Consider the following 23,722-nt stretch of genomic DNA (forward strand, 5'->3'; position numbering starts at 1 on the left):
TCACATGCTGTGCATATAGTCCGACATCCAGTGGTAACCGCAGAGTATTGCGTCTTGTCTTTTGAGAATTGAAAGGGGACGCCGATATGGGCGTGCTTGTAACACTATCCCTAACGTGACATGTAGTGTACCCAAAAACCCTCACGCGTCGAGGTCCCTCAGATTTTCTTCCGCCCAGCTATCTTGTCGCCCTAATGCAGAGCTCTTCATAAAACATTGCGTTATTGTTATATTTTTCGACCCTTGGTCGTTTATTCTCATTGTCACTCTGTTCGGCTGATTCCTGTGCCACCGCCGAAGACTGCTGATGGAATTTCGACGGCTGTGGACCGGGTCGGCGCTCCCGACCACATGGCCATGTCCTCTGGCTGGCCTTTACAGTATGGGGAGTGGGGTCGTGGTGGTCCTATTCTTTTCAAGAATGCCTTTCCTTTTCCCCCCTCTTAGTTCCCTTGGGTTCGTCGTCGCTAGCACGATCCTGTGCTATGGACAGGACTCAATTTAGATTTTGCCTTTACTGTAAGGCGAAATACCTGTGGAAAGTCGATCAACGTCGGTGCAACAATTGTCTTCCCCCTCAACCAAAACGAGACTGCCTGTAAAGTCCTACAGCCGAAGACTCTTAAGGAGCACAGTTCAGTGGCGCTGAAATCCACTGCACAGCTATTGGCTCAACCACCACACCCCCCTGAAGCCCAGAGCATCAACGATAGTATCGCAAGGATCGATTCGGCGGTTAAATAAAAGGAACTGTCGAAACAGACTTCGAAACAGAAGGAACAGCATAAAGACGCGTCTAAAGACACGTCACAACGCCTGGAGCCTTCAAAAGGGTACTGACTTTCCAAGACTTTCAAAGGAAAATCTCGACTTTCTGAAGAGGAAATTGGTCAAGAAGATCCCTTTCCTCCCTTGGTCTCGTTTAGTTCATCATCATGGACCAGGGCGTAGTTTGAGGGGTGCATGAACAGACTGGAGTTTGCTCCTAAGAGGCCTCGTGAGGAGCTTCCTTTGTCACCTATGGCTAAGTTTCAGAGGACCTTTGAGGATCCTCATGAACAGAATGTTTTTGACCTTACAGATGACGAGGTGCCTATCAATACCCACATACAGGATGATACCTTTGTGGACCCTATAGATGATACTGCTGATCCCATGGACAATTGGGAAGACGGCCATCCATTTGATGATCAATCTTGGCCATTCCATACTCCTACCTCAGACCCTGGCCCTGTGTTTATGGATTCCCTTCTTACCACCCCAGTCTGTCAGGCCTCACCTGTGGATGATCAAATGACATTCAACGCCATCTTAAAGAAGGCGGCTGAACATTTTCAAATCGCCACACAGGAGGCTGTGCAGGATTCAAATTCTGTAGATGACTTACTGAAGGAAAAGCCTCCTGCCAGTCAGGCCATTCCCTTACTGAACTCTATTAAGAGACGTCTAGCGCCTTCATTGTTAACTCCAACCCAGACCAGGGCGCTTAATCCCAGGGTAGAGAAGTTGTTTCGCCCTTATCCTACCGACCCGCCTTTACATTAAAGGGCATGCCACTCCAGAATCCCTGGTAGTTAAGACTATGTGAGAGAGGGCAGGTGTCCCCCTGTCTACAGGGGAGGAATCGCCTGATAAAAGGCAAAAAGTTGTATTGTCTGGGGAAAAAGGGTCACGACTGCTGCTGCATTCTCCACCCGAATAGCCAACACCACCACTCTGTTGGCTAGCTACTCAGATGGATGTACAGTAGAATTTGTTGAAGGAGGGCCTTCAAGAGGTCCCTGAACCAATGCAGGCTAAACTGCTTGCGATTGTATCGGAAGTCAAGTGAATCAACTACAACATTCTGAAGAACACTTTGGATGCTGCTGAAACAGCAGGAAGGACCTTGGCCCAGGGTACATTACTTAAACAGCATGCCTAGTCGAGGAACTCTGGTTTTAAGCCTGGAACCCAAGCAGCCTTAATAAACAAGCCGGTTGAGGAGACCAACTTGTTTGGCAAAGCTGTGGACGAAGCACTTGATACAGCTAAGAAGGAGCATGAGACTCTCAAAACCTTAAACCAGATTACCCAAATGCCTTCACAACAAAGAGGGGGCGGTTCTCATAGTTCCTTTCGCGGGCAATCTCGCTCCCCTCAAAACCAGTATGGTTCAGGTAACAACTGGTCTTCAGGACAAGGATCCAACACCACGTATCCACATAGAGGACAACTCAGTGGGAAGGGTAGAGGCTGTAATTCCACTCCCAGAGGCTCCCTGGCCTCGGGTCAGAAATTACCCTCATTTCCAGGTCCCCTCCCATGCCTCCGCAGTCGGGGGACGTCTTACATCATTCCTTCATGCATGGGAGTCTATAACAGACCAGTGGGTGCGCAAGACCGTCGCCCAGTGGTACTGCTTAGAATTTTGCAACCACCTCAATTCAGACCGCAAAAATCAAGACGCCTGATGCCGGAACACCTACGCATCCTGCTGCAAGAGGTCGATATACTGCAGGAAAATGGCGCCATAGAAGTCGTCCCTCTACTACAGGTAAACAAGGGTACTTATTCAGCGTACTTCCTTGTACCCAAAAAGGATCTCACCATGCGCCCTGTGCTGAAACAAGGGGGATTACATGGCAACACTGGATATGAAAGATGCATACTTTCATATTTCAATGTTGCCGGCACACACATACCTAAGGTTCATGATGGAGGACAAGCACTATCAGTTCAAAGTACTCCCCTTCGGCATTGCCTGGGCACCAAGTGTGTTTACGAAGGTAATGGCAGCAGCGCACCTGCGCATAGAATCTGTTCCGGTTTACCCTTACCTCGACGACTGGCTCTGGATTCCTACGAAACATTCATGTTGAACACCCAAAAGACGATAAACCTCTTATTTAGCCTGGGATTCTCCATCAACGAGAAGAAGTCCAGCCTAGACCCCAGTCAGGTCAAGCAGTTAGGGGCTCTAATTCGGACAGAAGACGGCCTCGTCTTCCCCTGCAATGAGAGGGTTCAAAACATACTGTTTCCGATCCCTCAATATGTAGCTGGTAAAGAGGTGACGGTACGCATTATGGCATCCTGCATTTACTTAGTTCCTCACCCACGTCTGACCATGCGTCCTATGCAAGAACGGCTCAACAGCCAGTGTTATCAGGCCAACGGACAATCGGAAGATCTGGTGGTTGTCTTGCTAGCACTCATTCTCTCTCTGCAGTGGTGGTAGAGGGAAAACCTTAACCAACGCAGTAGAAGCCACTCGGGACAGAAGCATCTCTCACCAGGTGGGGGGGGTGGGCTCACCTGCTTCAGCAGAAGTTGCACGGCGTGTGGTCCCCAGAAGTAGCATCCAACCACATAAATCTGTTGGAGTTAGCCGTAGTCAAAGCACTGAAAGCCTTTCAGACAGTTACAGGGGAAGACAGTACCACGGTCATGTATTACTTGAACAAGCAAGGAGGCACACACTCTGCAGGGCTATCTAAGCTGTCCGACTATATGCACAGCATGTGAATCTAGTCGGACATACAATGGTAACCGCAGAGTATTGCATCTTGTCTTTTGAGAATTGATTTTATTTTTTGTGCCATGAGGGAGCCCAATGACTATCGTGAGTGAGTACATAAAAGAGAGAAAGTAGTAAGACGTCTGTTTCTTCCAGTCGAGCAGGTAGGAAGGGTGGCCGCATGTGAAACTAAGCATATACAATCATCAGAAATGCTATTACGGTGAGTAATGCATGTCTTCTGATGCTTGTATCTGCTTGGATTCACATGCGCCCACCCTTCCTCCCCTCCTGGAGTCGAAGGTGCATAGATGTCTCTTACTCTATTGCTATTTTATTCTTTATTACAACTGTATTCACACTACACTTCAACCTCATGTCAGAAACAAAACAATCTGAGGGACCTTGACGCGTGAAGGACCATGGCTAAAGTAGATGTCACCCTAGGGATAGTATTGCTAACACGCCCAGTCTACATCCCTTTTCGTGTTCAAAAACACATCATATACTCTGTGACTATTACTAGATGTTGGCCTAGACATAGCATATGAATCTAAGCAGATACATGCATCAGAAGTACGATTACGGTGAGCAATGTTTGCCATGTACACTCACTGGAGTCAGTGCGAGAAGGTCAGTAACTCCACCAATACATGCAAACGAAAAGGGTGAATAACTTTTGTAGCTCCAACCGTCTTCTGAGATGGCAGCCCTAACTTTATAAGTCCAGCCCTAAGGTGAAAGGAGCCTTGCGCTCCATGTGCGCGTAAAAGCGCCTGGTTGTGTGCAAAGTTCACAAAGTACTTCTTGGGGAGCAGGAAAAGGTTAGGGGAAGAATTTTAAAGGGGTGAAACGAGTTCCACGAATCAAGAGGATCTGCTATGATGAACAAAGCTGTTACCGATTTTCAGAGGGTTTTTAGGAAGCAAATACTACCAAACCAAGGAGGACAAAATAACCTTCAATGCGTAAACACGTTTGAATGAACAAAGGGCCACGGTTAAGTGATTTCACTACTCGCCGCCCTTAGCTCGGTTTTGGTCCAGACATGGCAGGTCTAGAGGTGGCGGTCAGGTTCAATTTCCTGTCCTCCGTTGACACAGATTTTGCAGGTGCTGATACAGGTCCGGTTTGGGACAGGAGCTGTAACTCTTGATTCGGAAGAACGACTAAGAAAACACTGATGAAGCAGGTCTTTGGGCACATGAAGGACCGTGGGAAAACAGTTGTCAGCGTCACACAGTGATGCAGGGGCACCCAACTCTCGCTGTAATACACAGCCTTTTATCTCACAACCCAAAGTGCTGGGCCGACATTCTAAACTCTTCCGGCACGGTAACCAATGAGTAAGCTGGACAGCCCACTTTATGGCCCAGGGACATTTCCAAACAGGCTCACTTGCAGGGTTACCAGGAGACATCGCAAGTGATTGTTATCACCACTACAAGGGTTGGAATCGCCTTCACAGGTCTTCTGAGATCACATTGGAGCTCTGATTTGCACGGACAACTGGATTTGGGTGCCAGCCCTCTTCAGTGAGTCTCAGGATCATCCTCTGTTGTGCTTGCTCTTCAGGGTACTTGGTTCCTTCTGCTCTCATAGTTTGCCTTTTTTTTTAATGTGCTATATGTGGGTAAAATCTACCCTTGTTGGCGTCCTGCCAACTATTGGAGATTAAAAAAGGTTACCCACCTTTTTAATTTGACTTCTATGTCCTGCGTTTGTCTGAGGTGGCCATGCTTGCATCTACATGCTACTTTTTTTACACCTATTTGCACCTATCTTGGGGAAAAAATGGCTGCATAATTGAAACAGTGTCTCTATCTGCCTCTTTTTCTGTTACTCACCTGGGACCGCTTACTTTTAATAATGATTACCAGTGTGTTCATACCCTGTGGTCTGAACCAGTACTCTTCCCCCCCCCCCCTATCTCTTCTCCCTATTCACTAAGACTTGTGTTATAATATACGGTTTCTTTCCCTATCAAGGCCATGCAGACATTCCTCCTATGTTCATGCAAGGTCCATGATTTTCATCTGTAACATAAACCAACATTGTTACAGTTACTCAAATTGTATTTTACTTAACCTTGTATTTTCTCCTTGAATTAGCTCTGTACAAAAATGTTCCTTGTCTGGTTAACCTAATTTTGGTCAACCATACCCCTTTTTGTTCTCCATTACTCCATAATTTTTTTATTGCACTGCACAACTTCTTCAATTTTGGCCTTTAGTCCTCATTGCATGTTTGCTTCTTGTTATGCTCCCTTTTGATTTAAGATCCAATCTTTCATTCATCCAATCACTTTTCCTTTCATTTTTTGTTTCTTTATTTCATCCAAATAACATCAATGTTTAAACTGAGCTATTTACTCCTATACTGTTTACACTACATTATTTTAACTTTATCCAAATTCATTTCTCTGGACCAATGCCAAAAGGCCCAAAGTCTACCTAACCTTTTTGACACTTTCTCCAATCTTCAATTTATACTGGATGCTGCTACATTATTGCCATATGTAATAAAAATGTTTACTCCTTTCTTTATAGTGTGTGATGTTGCTAAAGAAAGCACCACTTCATACTTCATTAAGCCCCATCTAGATATATCGCCATCTGTGACGTTAATTTACCTAGACCTTTTTATGAGAACCATTACTGTCATCCACAATCCATTTTTATTATTAACTCCTTGATCATTTGCCATGCTTCCTTACACAATGGCTGTTTCTAATTTTATGGAGGTCATCTGCCCCCCCGCCCCCTCTTTGTTCATAAATATACATGGTCTGAGAATAAATTAACCAAATACTCACCACTTTTCCACTAGGTCACACCATTCTTTAGAATACCGCGCTTTTGCTACAACAAGAAAACCCTCTCTGGTTTCTACCAGAAACGTCTCATCGGGCCTTTTGGCCTGTACATGCCACTATGGATGCACCCATATTCAAATGGTGCATTCCCAAAACAAAACATGCTTTTCCTTAATCACCTAAACATCATCATCATGCTTAGGCTTGTATTATCCACTCCTTTCTTCAAAAACGTTGGCAAGTGCCTGTTACAAATGTAATAAAAATGTGTCACAACACACTCTGCTCCAGACGTAGCTAATTCCTCACTAGACAAAAAACTACATTTATAGTCTTCAAAAAACACCCTCGAGCTTCTAATATTCATTCACCACCTTTCTGTATTTGCTACATGGACATACAGTCCCAAAGTCTACCACTAAAACATTTTTTCTCCGTCTGCCATATTCATTCTTGGCACTCTTTGAGGCATAGTGCCACTAACAATTCTGACACTAACATTGCTGATCATGCATGTGGGCTCACTCACCATCTGCAGTAAATCTGTTTTGCACCTTTCCTAAGCTGGTGTACCTGCTGCACGCCCAGCGCTCATGTCTGATGTCTGATCTTGGGCAAAAAAATCCTTCCTCAATTTGTAAGCTATACACTAGGGGGTGTGCTGTCCCCCCTCTTGAATTGCCCATTTCTGCACGAATCTCTGGCTTCTATACATGCTTGCAAAGTGCTCTGACATACTGCATGTCCAACCTACAGGAGGTCTTCTACTTTGCCCCTCCTGCATGTTTTGAATATTCTTCTGCATGCTTTGAGACCCACCTGGGTTACTCTGGGAATTTCCCTGATTATTCTGAACGCTTCTTCCTCGGCAGCCTTCCCAACACCGCAGTATGAATCCATTATTGCCTTGATCAAGCTACCTTTGGTTATTCACCTGTGGCATACTTGCGGTTTGCTGTGAATCCGATCCTTCCCCACTAGTCAACATTGCCTTTTCATGGCAGATTTTGTAATTTTTTCTGCGCTAATTTCATTTCTGCACCTTTCCTAGCATAATTTTTCTTTTAATTCTTCTCTTACAGTAATCTTCAATAATGTGCGATGGTCAGCTGAATCTCTGACCATGGCTTCGCTTCCAGGACCACTTATTTCTTAAGCTGCTTCTCCACGGGTTCTGACAACCTTTGTCATTTTTATAGCTCCCCGTCTTGATCTGACCTATTTTTGTCCCCAGCTAATGTCACATTTACCATTCTAGTCTTTATTTTAAATCAGCCTGTCCATAGACAAGGCTCTATACTTGTGTACACACTGCATTCTGTCACATCTGCATGGGTGCAAGCTGTTGTTTTTAGAAAAGCCTGCTTTAATACTTAATTATTTGGCTGACTTCCTCAAGGCCGCCCAGAATGTGCGATACTGCTACATTCCTCTCCTGTGATCTCAACACCACTCCCACGTTTTCCCAAACTGCTTTCCTATCTAAGTCTTTGCTTACGACTGCAGTAAAATATAATTGCTGTTCTTCATTCTCGCTTGTGTACTACAAGAATCTCAGTATTTCTAAATATAAATATGTGCATTTCTGCCCTTCCTAGTTTTCCAAAAAAGACCAGCTTTTCTGTCAGCTATCATTTTAACTGTAAAACAAAAAACATTTGGTTCATTCGTCGGTGTGCTTGCATGTGTGTGTGTGTGTGTGCATTCTTAAATGCATTTTCCATGGTGCACACATTACTTGCACTTCCATAAAATCATGTGTACCTTTGTGTATGTCTGCATGGGTGTTTTTTCTCATGTCAGTGCATCTACATAAATGCCTCCCATTACATGCATCTGCATGAATGTCTTTCGATGTGTATGCATCTATATGCATACCTTCTCGTATGCGTGCTTCTGCATGCTTTCTTTCAATATTTACTGCTTTCCTTATGCTAAAGTATAAAGATTTCATTTCCACATATATTTATCACATTTTATCAACCAGCAAAAATTGCCTATTGATACATTTATCCTTTTCCTCTCTAGATATTTGCTGTGCCTTATCCAATGACCTTCACTAACATTTTGGCCTCCTTTTTGCTGTATTTTGCACACACACATTTTGAATCTCCGCTACACTCCCCTAAACTTGGGTGATTTTTATACAAATCTTTTTTCTGATTTTATTTCCAAATGTTTTCAAAATTCTCAGACATTATATATATATATATATATCACTCTCCCTAACTTGACACCTGTCTACTGTGCAAATTTATTTGCTGCAAATTTACAAATATTTACATATATTTTTGCACTTCATGCTATCTTTTCATGGCAATATTTCCCTTATTCTTTACTCCTGATCATGGCACAACCTAAAAATCAATTTTATGGAAAAGAATAACATGCCTCCTTCTCTTCTTATTTATACTGCCATTAGTCGCACATAAAACCAAATAACTCATGGGCATTTCTCAAAACGCACACATCAGGAAACTAACATTGCCAGCTAGCTTAACATGATCAAAGCACTGTCCTCACAATAAAACAGTTTGTTCAAGAAGGTATTCCAATTAATACTTCCCTTTTTAACATGAGACTTCCATGCCACTTAATCAGTCAACCTCTTAAATTAAAAACAGCTCCTATAATTTTTAAGCAGTGTATCAGTGTCTTTTCTCAGCCTATAGATGGCTTTACTGCTGTAAAAATAGCCTCAAATCATAAGGCAACAACTTCAAACTAAACAATTCTCCTTCAATCCTTAAAACACCAGTTCCTTTCAGCATGCCAATCACTTCAAAAGTACATTTTGCTCCATTCTCAAACAAAGACCTTCCCTCTCATCTGCTTTTCCCCCATAATTCATTTGCCATGTCCTTCATATAAGCACATAGCCTTAAATTACATTTTACTCAAATACTTTTCAGTGTGAACATGAATTAACTTCGTCTAGCTGCATCGGTTTAAACAAACACTGTCCTTCTGCGCGCTTATCTTGGCCATCTGTCAAGTTACGTACTTCCAAAATCTTTCTCTGTCCAAGAGTCCTGTAAAACCAGTGCAAATGTATACCGTTCAAAGTATTTTAAGCTCCTAAAGGTGTTTCCTCCATAACTATAAAATATCAACCTTGTGTCTCCTTGCGTTTTTCTGCTGCAGAGATCGTAACATGCCTGTGCATTTGGAAAACACAAATCATTTATTTTTTTCTAAAAGGCATACTTTCTCTGCCCTTCGTTTCTGACAAGCAAAGTGCGGTTTCATGTTGTGTGAGGTGAACTAGTTTAACCTGTCTGGCAAACACAAGAATTAACTCCATATTTACTGGCTTTTAGTTTTTACACGGGTTCAAAAATGACCACTTTTTCAAACCTTCTCTCCTTTCTCTCACGAAGTATCGCATTTGCTATATTTTCAGACAAGGCACATCTGTGCACTTTTATGCTCATATTTATATCTTATTTTCTCCATAATTGTTTACTTTAATTTCTGGCGTGATGCCAATTTTCCTAACTCCAATTCTTTTTTCTTAATCCTAAATACATGTACAGTGCACACGTATAACGCACAAAAGGATAAGCACCGTGAGTCCATTGCCACTGGGAGCCCTGTTGCGACGGGCTCCTCGGTGGGCAGGGTGCGTTCGTCTCCAGCTTCAGTCACCAGTCAACGCTCAGGATATTCGGCCAAGAGGAAATCAGACCATCCGGGCAAACTCGAGGAGAAGCCCAAGACCGACCTGCCAGGGAAGGCCAAGGGGGATCGGGGCACGGACCCTCCCCTTAAGGAGACGGACAAGGTCTCGCAGGACAAGACTCTGGTCCTGACCGTGAAGGCCCAGGTACACCCGGCGAAGGCCCAGCCTTCCATCGAGGGGGGGGGGGGGGGCTTGGCGTTTCTTGCAAAGGCCGCTGAGACGGCTCCGCAGGGTGCAACCCCAAAGGCAAGGGTATTGCTTCTTCCAAGGAGGGAGGATGCGTTCCAGCCCATCGAAAACCCCAGAGAAGATGCCCACCATCTCCCCAAGACCTTCCCCTCTGAAGGCAAAGGGGGGGGGTTGGTGGACCTCCAGTGTACAGATATCTCCTCTTGGGGGGAGTTCATCTGCCTGCAAACCATCCAGGAGGAACCCTACGATGAGCGCGCAGATGAGGGTGACGACGGCGAGGATTGTTAGGGAGAATGGTCAGAAATATGCTAGTTTCCTCTACCTTCCAGACCCTCAGCAACTTTGCTGGATTTTGAGGACTTGTTTTTTTTTTTATCTGGAGAAAGTGACTTTTTTTTCCCACCCTCATGTACTTTAATGTGATTTTAAACACTGTTTCTTTTGGTTATGGATTCTGACAAACTCCATAGGCATCATCTTTTACATTGGTTCACACTGCACCTTCAGTGCAGTGACACAGGGAAGTCTTCCAGATTTCCCAAAGGTTTAAATATCTTCTCTGGGATAAACTACTGTTTCCCAGAGCAGTAAAGTGAAATTTACTTTACTTACATATGTAACTTTCTAGGCCCAACACACACTATCTTACAATCGGGTGCTGGAGGGGTTACCTAGTATCCCCTTTGTCTAGCTTCTCATGTAACATTTTTGTGTTACCCTTTCCTCTGAATGGCTGGTGGCAGTGGTTTAATTGTAACTACTGTGGTGTGCATTTACAGTGGGCTTCGTTTGCAGCTGCAGTAAAGCACCGAAGGGTGCCATTTTTGCAAAAATGGCCCAGTCTTCTTTTTTCGCCATTTCTTTGTGTAAACGTCCTTGAGTTACTCTGCACGCCAAACCATATTTGGTCCCTTTGTTCGCTTTACTTTTGGTGGGATTCACGAGTAAAGCCTGCCTCGATCTACAGGGTGTCTGGGGTGGGCAGGAAGGGAGGGAGGAGCCCGAAACTCCCTGTGCTTAGACTCCTAGAAGACCCAAATGCACTCTGTAGTGATTCACCGGCTGTCTGGCAAGGACAGCCACCCTGCTGGGTGACTGACAGCTAAGCTGGAATGAATGGGAGAGAACTGAATAATAGGCGAGGCTTTTGGCTTGGAAGGTAGTCGACCACTGGACGAAGGAACCGAAGAAGAACTTGAAGATACCTGCTGCAACTCCTGGAGCGTTGGTTTGCCCAGTGAATCTCTGCTGCTGTGCTGAAACTCCAAATTCGTATCGACAGAGAAGCCCCTGCAAGGACGACTTCTCCCCTTGAGTTGGTGGGACTGATCAACTCCAAAGTAAGCCACCTGGACATTCTCTCGGAGTTGGTTGACTTTTCAGAGTTGCTGCTGGAAACAGACGCCAGGGATAGGAACACCAGACTGTGTGCATTGATTTTAAGCTGGCCAAGAGCTCCAGGGAGATCCTCCAGACTCCCAAGAAGCAGGATTTACCGAGCCTGAGCCCCCTCAACAGTGTGTGGGACCCCAAAAGCAGGGAGAGCCCATCTCAACAATCGGGAATCGCAGTGTTGCTATATATTTTATTTGTTTCATCAACAGATTTTTACAAAAAGGAAACTAAGTATATGAAGTAAATTGTTCTCAGCGTTTGTCACTTATTCATTAATCTGTCAGTCACCAGTGTGTTTATAGGAGCAGGTTCCGATGAAGCATGTTGTTCAGATGTACTCAAGAATGTTTGCTGTTGCGATTTGCCAACTCGTTCTGTCGCTACCAATCAATCTGTGCCACCATGTCTCTTCATTCGGTGGGATGTCGTTTCCAAGCAGATTGCTCAGGTATCGTACTCTTAATCAGGTAAGTTCCTGAACATGAAAGCACCAGATGCCGTATAGTTACTTTATTGTGAACCGGCGTAACTTGGCAGTAGCTGCAGTTGGCTGTCTGGGAAAGGCCTCAAATGTGAAGAATTTCATTCGTTTCTAGCTGATTGAGCCTAGCTCTCAAGATTAGATCACTACAGTGTTGCAATTTGCGGTAGACACAAAGAGCTGAAACACGAACAGCCACTTGTTTGAACATTGCCGGTTGCGAGCGGTGACCTTCTCATTGCACTGCAGGAGTCCCCAGAATTCCTCCCTCTTGTCCCCACGACTGAGGCCCAGGAACAGTGAGATCTGCAGAGCTGCTCAGGAACAGAAGTCATCTGCTGCACTTTTTCTTCAATACAAAGATACAGTAAAAGTCTTGAGAGAACTTAACTCTTGCTGTAGAGTTGCTTGCATCTTCTACTACTCGCAAGTGTAATGGCTTTTGGCCCTACATTGATTCTTCTTTTTCTTGAAAGACTTCTAAAACATTGTGCAGACTTTTCTTACCTGCAAAGAAGTGTTTCAGCTTATATAGACATTTGCCCAGTGACTTTTGCTTAGCTTGTCCTACTGAATAACTCTTTATTAGGGGACCTGAAAGTATTTCACTACTTAAGAATATTTGTGGTCTCTTGTATGTTCCAAATAAACTTTTCCTTTGGCTTACTCGTAAATGATTCTAAATGCAACAGTGATATATTAATGTCCCCAGCACCCTAGCTACTAAAGTCACCTGAGGGTGTAGGTTGTGTCTGTGGGCCATCCCAAAAGAGTACTCATTGATTTAGAGATATTAAGAGTGTTAAGTTTGTGAAGTATATTTGAATTACTGTTATATTGCTCCCTTCTGAAGAAGGCCTACCCTAACCGACTGATAAATTAATAATTGTTTATTCAAGAAACCTTGTGTGTAAGTGTTTAATTGAATACTTGGCACTGTGAATCCCTGTGTAACTCCCCATCAGCTCACATTGACCCCTCTTGAAATAAACATGGCTGCTCAACACGCTACCAACCTGTGTAGTACAGCCTTATACCAAAGGTTGGGTTCCTATTGCCAAGAGGTCAGAGTTGTTGTGCACCCAAAGGGTACTGCATACAATCTTGCCTAACACAGATACCGTTGAGGAAGAGCAGCACAGCGACGATGGTCTGGGTCCCCAGCCGGTGCCCCAGCTGCTTATTCCTCCCCCGCCTGAGCTGATGCCTTCTAGAGACCTCTCGGCGGACATTATCTCTGCACTGCTTTTTCTGGTCTCGGAGATACAGACAAGCATGCCTATTGCGCCGGTGATCTCCCCCCGACCCTCACCCTGCGGCACATGCAACGGCCGTTCCCCTGCCGACGGGGGGGGGGGTCCTCCGGCCAAGAATAGGACCTCCTTGCCACCCTTCACCCACCTCTCTCCCCCCCCTCACCCGACCCCAAGGGATGAGACAGATGCTGACACGGCGACGACGGACACGGACGATGACGGTGGGATTGGGGACCTCCCGTCGCCACCTCCCAAATCTTCCCCGCCGGACGAGATAGGCTCGTTCCACGCGATCTCCAAAGCTTCCGAATTCTTCCCGCTTGCTCCAGGGGAGGAGGAGGGATTCTTCTATCGGTGCCGTGAGGCATAGAGAAAGACCATCCTCTCGGTACCACTCCTGGATGACATTTGGAACGAAGGTTTGTCTCTCATGAAGAACCCTTATGTAGTGCTGGCGAAGAGGGATCGCCTTGAGAAGTACAGGATGCCAGACTCTGCGGCCAAGTGCTTGCGGGCGCAACCATCTCTAGACTCAGTGGTGTCAGTGGCAGCCAAGAAGTGGTACTCGGGCCCTTCTTCCTCGGCAGCTTCCACCCCTCCGGACAGCGAGGGCAAGAAGTTAGATGCCATGGGACGACGGGTCATCTATTCTGCAGCAACGACCAACAAGACTGCCAACGTGCTTGCGGCACGCTGCGACCAGAAGCTTTGGTTCAAGACCACTCCCATCCTGGACTTCTTCCCTGACAAGAGGACAGAAGCGCTGGAAATTCTAAAGGAAGGTGAAGTGGTGTCAGACCACACCATCACGGTGGCCGCGGATATTGCCGATGCGGGTTTCCACCAAATGGGCACCAGCGTTTGCCATTCGTCAGGACGTTCAGTCGATGGTGTTGGACATGCCCTTCGACAGGGACAACTTGTTCGGGAAGGCTGTGGATGAGTCTCTACAGGCCATAAAGACGAACACGGAGACAGTATGTGTCTTGGGCACTCTTCAGCAACAGAGGTCATCCTTTCGGCCCTCTTGCAGCAAGTCCCAGGGATCCTCCAAGGGTTTAGGTGTGGGTTCCTCTTACCACCAACCCTGCCGCTCTTCGCCCCAGGAAACCAACAGGGGCCGTTCCAAGGCCTTCGGAGGATGTTGTCGTTGGCAGGGTGCCCAAAGCGGCCCTTCGTCCAAGCAGGATTGAACGGCTGTGGCATCGGAGGGCCCCCACCGTGTCCCCCGGTGGGAGGCCGGTTGGCGAACTTAGTCAGTGTGTGGAAAACCATCTCTACCGACCGTTGGGTGCTGGACGCTCTGGCCCACGGACACGCACTGGAGTTCCAACAGAAGTGTGTGTCTATACCACCAGTGGCCAGGCAAGAAAACCACATCCTGCAGCTTCTGTTGGAAGTGGTGCCATGCTATGAAAAGGGACTATAGAGCTCATCCCCAAGAGACTCTGGGGCTCCAGAGTGTACTCTTTACTTCCTCGTCAAAAAGATCACCGGCGGGTGGAGGCCCATCCTAGACCTCTGCAGTCTGAACAAGTACATCAAGTCTCAAAACTTTCGGATGGTGACTCTTCAGCACGTGCTGGGACAGCTGGAAGAGGGGGGATTGTCTATCGTCGCTGGACTTGGCAGAAGCCTACTTTCACATCCCCATACACAAGGGACAACGCAAATACCTGTGCTTCATAGTCCAAGGGCAACACTACCAGTTCAAGGCCCTTTCCTTTGAATTGAAGTCTGCACCAAGGGTTTTCATGCCTGGTGCTGGTGGCGCGCGGCTGCGCCTACAAGGGATCCACGTCTGCCCTTATCTGGACGACTGACTCATCCGGGCAAGCTCAAAGGACATTGCTGTTGAACACACAGCGAGGACTGTCCAACTCCTAATGGATCTGTGCTTCTCAGTAATCTATGCAAACTTCTGCTTGGTGCCATCACATGACGTGCCGTTTCTGGGATCCTGGCTCAACACGGTGTCGTGCCTGGCGTCTCCGTCAGAGGAGAGGATAGTGGCCATCCTGGGCAAGGTACAACGGCTGTTGGCCCTGTAGAGCGCAAGGGTGAGGTCCATCAAGTCTCTGCTCGACATGTAGTCCTACATATACCTCATTCGATTGTGCAGGCTGCGGATGCGTCCACTACAGGAGTTCCTCGACGTCTGTTGGATACAAGTGTCTGGAAACTTCGAGGACAAGCTCACACTCGACAAGAGTTTCCGTCGAGTGATACAGTGGTGGGGAGTTCACGCACAACTGTCCGGCGGTGCGGATTTCCAGACCCCACCTTACCAGGATACTGTTACGACAGACGCCTCCGTGGAAGCATGAGGAGCTCACACCGGAAGCCTTCATGCAAGAGGCTTGTGGCTGCCGGAGTAGAAGTGTTGGAACTTCGGGCAGTGTTTTGGACCCTTTTTCCTTCCGTCCCTCAAGGGCAAGGTGGTGCGGGTCTTCACGGACAACACCACCACCACCATGTTCTACATCAGAAAGCAGGGGGCCACCAGGTCCTCGGCGCTCTCCAAAGAAGCAAAGGAACTGTGGCACTGGGCCGTCACCCAGGAGATGTTCCTCATCCCGTTTCTCCTGTCAGGAGTGAAGAACACGGTCACCGACTCCCTCAGCAGGGAGCTGCACTCTTGCCACGAGTGGGAGCTTTGGCAGGACCAAGTGGATCTCCTGTTCCACAGATGGGGCAATCCCCAGATCAATCTATTTGCGATGGTGACCAAGTGACAGAGATTCGCCAGCAAGTTTCCCCAGCCGGGGCGCATGGATGCATTCTCATTCCCCTGGGATGGCCTGTTTCTGTATGCGTTACCTCAGTTGGCGTTGCTTCTTCGACTAGCCAATCGACTCAGACGGTCCCGGTGCAGGATGAGCCGCGTTGCACCGTCGTGGCCGAGACAGATACGGTACCCGGACCTTCTCGACTTGTCAGTAGCCCCTCCAGTCAAACATCCGGTGGTCGCAGATCATCTCGCATGGGAAGGAGGCGCAATTCTGCACCACGATCCAGGATCACCAAACCCGCAGGCCTAGCTCCTGCAGTGTTAGAATTTTAGGGCTAGAATCTCCCAGCGGACTGCAGGGAAGTGCTTGCCAAGGCCAGAGCATCGTCAACTCTCAAATGCTACGGACAGAAATGGAAAAGCCTTGCCGTTTGGTGCCGTTCACAGAAGATCGAGCATCTACTAGTCACGGCTGCGCAGGTACTGCCTTATTTGCTGTCGTTGGCCAAGGCTGGACTGGCCCATGCTTCCATCAAAGTTCATCTCCCAGTACACCAGATCTCCGGGAGGGTAGTCATTGTTGTCACACCGTCTGGTTAACCTTCCCACCGGTGAAGGCTCCGGCTCTGGCGTGGGAACTTAATATGGGGCTGACTAGGCTCATGGGACCGTCATTTGAACCTAGTCATTCGGCTCCGCTGAAGTTCTTGTTGTGGAAGACCGCGTTCATTGTGGCCATCACCTCTGCACGACGAGTGGGAGAGATTCATGCTCTGTCCTGTAAGCCACCTTATTTGGCTTTTCACAACACAACGGTGGTGCTGCGGACGCCCCCCTCCTTCATGCCCAAGGTGCCGTCAGACTCATCTTAACAAGCCCTTGGTGTTACATGTGTTTTTTTTCTGTCGCCAGCTGAAAGGACTCTACACTGGCTTGATGTGGCTAGAGTGCTGAAATTCTATGTGGGCTGCACAAAGTTTTCGGAAGAAGTTGCAATTTTTTTGTGAACCTGGGCCCTGTCAACCATGCAAAGGTGCTCTCCAAGGCTTCCATTTCCAGGTAGCTCTCCGGCTGCATCACCCACTGTCACTGGTTGGCAAACCGACCGTTGCTTGGCCATACAAGAGCCCATTCGACCAGAGTGATCGCTGCAACTACAGCGTTCTTGTCAGGTGTGCCCCTGCTGGCCATCTGCAGAGCTGCTACATGGAGGTCGATGCACACCTTCACGAGATTCTACTGTGTGGACAGGGATTCCAGACAGTAGTCCAGAGTCTGCCAAGCAGTGCTGCGCGACCTGTACACTTGAAGGAGAGCCTGGTGAGGAGGTAAGAGATGCTTAATGTTGAGATGCTTAATGTTGAACCTTGCCACCGCCCGTGGTTGTGCATGTGTGTACTGCTATGTATTCTTTAATCATGAGCATGTGAATCCATACCAGACCCCATGCTGGAGAAGGAACAAGTTACTTACCTGTAACTGTTGTTCTCCAGTATGGGTCTGGCATGGATTCACATGCGAACCCTCCCGCCTGCCCCTCTGCGGCTCTTCTCTTGGTCTTACTGCCATTTCACATGCTACCAAATCTGAAGATGGCTGCAGAGGAGGGGCTTGGGTAGAGGGTAGTCATTGGCTGGGGGCAGTATGACCCAGAGACCAGTGATTAGTTGTTAGGACAAAGACAGTTCAGAAATGAAACTGATTTTTTTCTTTACAGAGGATTCCCAGCCTGACAACTGGGAATATTCATGAGCATGTGAATCCATGCCAGACACATGCTGGAGAACAAAAGTTACAGGTAAGTAACTTGTTCCTTCTTCTATGCCATAATTCTTTCTAGCCCACTTGCTTTCCTTAATTCCAAATGCTCCTGCATGTGATTTATCAGTCTAATATTATTTTTCCTTCTCAGTGCCGTAGGTACATTTGCACGAGCTCTGGACTGTAGCAGTTCCATCAGACAGCCAAGTTTACACATGAGTGCTGCAGCCGCCTCCAGAGACATCACTTTGGTGAGTGTTCCTCCTCTGCCACATTAGGCTTGGGAAACTGCCAAAGCTCTTTGCCACCATGGATGTACCAAAAATAGGAGGCCAGGGGGAGGGTGAATGGGTGTCAAAGACTGCACGGCTTGTGTTCTGCTTCATTCCTCTTCACCAATTCCCTCTCATTGGCAGCTAAACCACTATCTGCAGTTTGGCTTCGGCTAGTTATTGTCATTCGGTGTGCATTGGGATTTTGGAATGTGAACGATTTTCTGTGGAATTGTTGGTATATTTAGCATCATCTTCCATTTTAGTTAAACAAGCCCACTGTTTTTATTTGTTGCTGTTCTGCCTTCTTGAGCAATGGGACTTTCCATATAATTTCTTGTATAAATATCTCACAATGTCCAAACTGGAGCAGTTTTATTTATTTCTGCAATATACAACATGCATTGAAATGTTTTGTTCTTTAAAACATAAAGAATCTAGGAAAACACATTTGAGAATTACACTTTAATTTTTTTCTAGAATCAATGGCCTTCCTCCATTCGTCAATATTTGGCACCAGGTGAGCCATTGTCAGTTTTTTTTCACACTGAGACAGAGCATGAAACAGTGACCTATGTGTTTACATGCGTCACTGGGTCTACTGCAGCAAAAATACTTTTTGATGTATGCAGACGTAATTACCTCATTTCAGAATAAGCTATTGAAAAGTTCTTTCATGAGCAGGGAGAGGTATCAATTCCAGGATTTTCCTTTGTAGAAAAGGAATGATGTGCATTTTTTTTATTACAAACTTCTCCACAATGAAAGATTGCCTGTGTGCTGCTACAAATTACTAATGAATGAAAAATAGAAAAGTTAACTACCTAAACCTTGATAGGAGCAAGACTGATTCATATTACTTCCCAGAGTTGAGGTTCGTGTTCTGAAGATTGTATGCCAGACTATTTGGCTATTTGCCTTTAATCTGTTATATTTGTGTAGAATCTAGCTATGGAACTAGATAACCTTGACTGTGCAGGATTTCTTTTATCGGCTGAAACTGCTGTGTTTTGTTGGCCTCCTTCCTGCCATCTCTGGTCCGGAAACTGCCATAAATGGTGTGCACTATGCGGCCTCCAGATTGTATTCTTGGGCACAGGGCTCGGTTTGTGTCAGTCCTGGCAGAAATAGGGGATGGTACTGTCTGCCTTGATAAAGATCCATGCAGGATCTTGCCTGTTGCTGTGCAGATGTGGTGTTTGAAACTGTCTTTGATTGGACAGCCTTTGCTTGTTTGAATGATGCAGGTATTTGCCATTGGTAGGCTGGGGCAGCCCACAGCCTGAATTTTTGATGATTAGAGGAGCCCTACAACTGTTTTCCAATTGTTAATGTTAAAGGAAATGTATACCACGCACTATCACCACCGGAATGATCCCCTGGCGCTCTGGCAGATCTGAAAGGTAAGGGGGTGGGATGGGTTAGTAGGGTACAGTAAGGATAAAGTTACAGCAAGAGTTTGGTTAACACTTTTCGCTGAGAATGGGTGTGACTTTAGGATCGGTAGACTGCCATGTGCTGTTGTGCGTGACTGCGTTGTTCGTCTAGTTTCGGTGTAGTGAAGTGTGTGCAGAATGTTGTGCAGCAATGTGGTTGTTTTAGAGGTGTATGCAGAGAATTACGATTTTCAGCAGTGTGGTTAATGGCCTTTTCTTGTCTTGTTGCTTCGGACTTCAGTGTTGGATGTCTCTGCCCATGCTATGTACTTTGACGTGCCATGGTGGGTCACTCGTTGGGTTTTGTGTGCATAGTGGTGGCATTGTGATAGCGGTGTGTGGGCCGTAGGGTGGTGAGGCCCTCCCCCCACCACTGGGTCGAGGTGGGTTTGGTTGACTTGTTTGCTTTTAGGTTGTTAAAGGGGTGTGTCTGTCATCGCCACATAGAGCTTCCAGGGTGGGATACCCTCCCTCCGCTTTTTGCTTTCCCTGGACTCCTGGGCACCAGTTGTGCATTTCTCCCTCATCTGCAACCAATGCTTCTGGCCCTACGGCAGCCTTTAAGTGGGAGAAAGGCGCTCTGTGCGTGTGTCGCGTTCTATTTCTAGTTGTGTTTTTTTGTTTTCTAGTAGTTTCCATCTGGTTCTGAGGTGAAGAGCCAAGTTTTAAGTAATTTTCAGAATTTCAAAAGGTCGTTCCTATTGCGTATTTTCTTGTGTATGGTTTTGGTTCTAGGCAGATGTCGTTGCTTGATAGGAGTGCTCTTGTCGATAGGTAAATCATTATTTTCTTTTGCAGGAATTCTGCTCCTTGGCCATGGATTGCTCTGTCCTTTATGCACATTGTTTTGAAAGTGATTTGTTGACTGATTGGCAGCCGGTGTAATATTCTTAGTGCTGGGGTGATGTGGTCCTTTTGTGATAGTTTGAGTAGGAATCTGGCCGCTGCATTTTTGATATGTTGCAGTTTTTTCAGCAAGTGTTCCGGCATTCCGATGTATAGGCTGTTGCCATAGTCTATTATGGACATGACGAGGGCGATGACAGTTTGCCAGTGTAGTGTTCGCTTCTTGTCCATCTTCAATTTTGTAGATGATTGGTATCCGTCTTCTTAGCTGGAGACATAAGACTGTGTCTTTTGAGGAGCTTGATTAATGGAGTTTGGTAGATATGGAAGAGCAGTGTGGATAGGGACGATCCTTATGGTACTTTACAGTTGATGTCCCGTGGAGGGATTTGAATGGATTTATCCAGTTTCCATTCTATCCATTAGGAATTATTTAATCTATAGGAGGGCGTTCGGGAGAATTCTCAGAAATGTGCTAATTCCCTTCTACCTTCGAGACCCCCAGCTGTTATGCTTGACTTTTTTTATCCTGAAGAGAGTGAGACCTTTTTCCCCACTCTCTAATGTATTTTTCATTGATTTGAATACTGTTTCTTTTGGTTTTGGAGTGTGACAAACTCCATAGGCATCCACTTTTCATATTGACACAGTGCAGTGGCACAGGGAAGTCTTTCAGATTTCCCAAAGGTTTAAATACCTTCTATTGGTTAAACTACTGTTTCCAAGAGCAGTGAAGTGAAATGGACTTTACTTACATTTTGTAACTTTCTAGACCCAGCACACGCTATCTTATAATAGGGTGCTGGAGGGGTTACTCAGTATCTCCTTTTTTTAGTTTCTCATTGCACATTTTTTTGTTACCCTTTCTACAATGAATGGCTGGTGGCAGTGGTTTATTTTTTTCTACCATTGAGTGCTTCTATCGTGGGATGCAATTGCAGCTGCAGTAAAGCACCCATGGGTGCCCATTTTGTCAAAATGGCCCCAGTCTTCTTTTTTTCGCCATTTCCTTTTGGAAAGGTCCTACTTGAGATTTACTCTGCGCGCCAAACCAGGTCTGGTCGCTTTATTCATTTTGTCTTTGGCGGGGTTCACTGGTGAAGCCTGCCTATGGCTCCAGCATGTGTGGGCAGGGCAGGAAGTGAGGGAGGTTCCGAAACTCCCTGTGCTAAATCTCCTTGGTTACAGAAATGCACCCAAAGGGGATTGGCTGGCTGACTGTTCTGGGAGGACAGCCACTCTGCCGTGTGAGTGACAGCTACTCTGCAAATGAATGGGAGAGACTTGCATAAAACGTGGTCTTTTGCAATGAAGGCAGTCAACCACTGGACGAAGGAATCCGAAGAAGAACTTGGATGGGACTCTTGCTGCAACGCCTGGACTGTTGGTTTGCCCGGTGAAGTCCTGCTGCAGTGCTGAAGCTCCAGATTTGCCTCGCTGAGATAAGCCCTGCAAAGGACGACTTCTCCCCTTGGGTTGGTGGAACCAATTGACCACAAGACAAACTCATCTGGAAATCCTCTCGTTGGTGGCTGTTCGTCCATTGCTGCTGCAGGAACCGAGTGCCAGCGAGAGGAACACAATCAAATGCATTGTTTTTAAGTTGAACCCGAGCTCCAGGAAGGTCCTCCGGACTCCCTCGAAGCGGGACTAACGAAGGCCTGGGCCACCTCAACAGAGTGCTGGACCAGAGAAGCAAGGAAAAGCCCACAAGGTATCTGAGAACCGCAGTGGTGCGATTTGCGAGAAGCTCAAACCGTGAAGTGCTGCTCATCTGAACTTTGCCCATTGCTTCGCTGACCATCGAATCGTAGTGCAGGAGTCCCCAGATGTCCTCACTCTTGTCCCCATGACTGAGGCCCAGGAACAACAGGGTCTGCCATACTACAACAGGAAAGGAAGCCAGCTGGAACCAATTTCTTCATACCTAAGGTACTATAATCTAAAGGGTACTTAACTTTCGAGTTGAGACTTGCATTTGCTGCCTTTTGCAGAGTTGCTTGCAGCTTTGCCCACCACAAGCCTCCTAGCATGTGGCCCAACAGTGATTTCTTTTTCTACAAAACTTGCTGAAGAATTGTGCAACCCTTTTTTTTTTTTTAATTGACCTTCAAGAAGTGCATAAACCCAGTAAGTCCCGAAAAGCTGCAAAAGGGATGTCCACCAACGATTCCAGGGGTGACTCTCCTCGTCGGAGGGAGTCCTGGGGAATCTCGATCCTGGACGAGTGGTTCCCACCACTCGTCCTCGTCTCGACCCTCCTGGAAGCGGCGTCACTGGTCGCCTTCCTCGTCCTAGTCGGATGATGGCACCCTGAGGAAAGTGGCCTGTCCCACTAAATCCTCGACCTGAGGAATGAGAGGTCTTCAGGGAGCAAATGCTGGCGATTTTTCAATCCCAGGGCAGTGTTTCGTCCGCGCCTTCAGAAGAAGCCGGCAGGGAATGATCTCGGTCCGATGCTCACGTGCCTTCGGGCCCTGGTCCTCTATGCGATAAACACCGGTAACCGTCGAGGTCCCGTTTGGACAAGCTTCAGGTTGATCGCCAGAAACGTGCTTGGTCCAGTTCTCAGTCTTCGTCCCTGGCGAAACTGCAGATGTCTGGTAAGGGCTCGAGGTTGACTCTTGTCGGCACTGTTTCCGTTGGATACGGAGGTCGGTGCTTTGCCTCACTCCAGCCCTCGGTGCCGTTGTTGACATCGCCATTAGTCCGGAATTTGCCGATGGCGGTCCCTGGTACTGTGGATCCTCGAAGGAAGGCTAAATCCAAATCTGTGAAGCCTGTTGGGTACTCCAGACCCACTTCTGTCCATAGGCAGGAGTTCTTTCTTCCTCTGGATGATATCTGAGGATGAGGAGAGGTCAGATTTGGAGTTTGACCCTGTAGAGCCGGATGTGGCTCCTTTCTTTACCAGGGACATTCAGTTGGAGGAGTTACGTCAATCATTACATGATGTCAGTGGCTTAGACACATCACCTGAGGTGGAGTTTGGCAGGCCTGTGCCTGGGCCTCATGCTGAATCCTCTTATAGGAGACTGATGGCTAGGGTTACTGAGTATCTTGGATGGTCTAGTCCTCCAGAGGCACTTGTTCAGGATGACTTGACTGATATTTTTGATCAAGGTACGTCCACTTACCCAGTGTTTCCTTTTCGTTTGACTTTGCAAAAAAGGATGGCGGCTACTTGGCAGACCCCAGAGTCTCTTCTGGCGATTAACAAGTCGTTAAATAAAAAATACAGCCCTTCCAGTAGCGACCTCAGCTACCTATCCACTCTCCCCACTCTCGAGTGTTTGGTGGTTCAGGTGGCTACGGCCACCTCGGGGAAGGTGGCGTACCCTACCATCCCTCCTGAT

At 46.8% G+C, this 23,722-nt stretch overlaps 1 protein-coding gene across 2 annotated transcripts in view; it reads left to right on the plus strand.

The window, feature by feature from the left end:
* The window catches only part of MTA2 (metastasis associated 1 family member 2), a 612,090-nt gene that overhangs the window by 250,650 nt on the left and 337,718 nt on the right, over positions 1–23,722 (plus strand). For both annotated transcript variants that reach the window (XM_069645193.1, XM_069645194.1), the window contains exon 8: positions 17,964–18,063. In XM_069645193.1, the coding sequence (XP_069501294.1) occupies positions 17,964–18,063 (100 nt within the window). The remainder of the gene's footprint in view (positions 1–17,963; positions 18,064–23,722) is intronic.

Source organism: Ambystoma mexicanum, chromosome 2p, assembly GCF_040938575.1.
Source record: "Ambystoma mexicanum isolate Mex_15411 chromosome 2p, UKY_AmexF1_1, whole genome shotgun sequence".
Classification (NCBI taxonomy): domain Eukaryota; kingdom Metazoa; phylum Chordata; class Amphibia; order Caudata; family Ambystomatidae; genus Ambystoma; species Ambystoma mexicanum.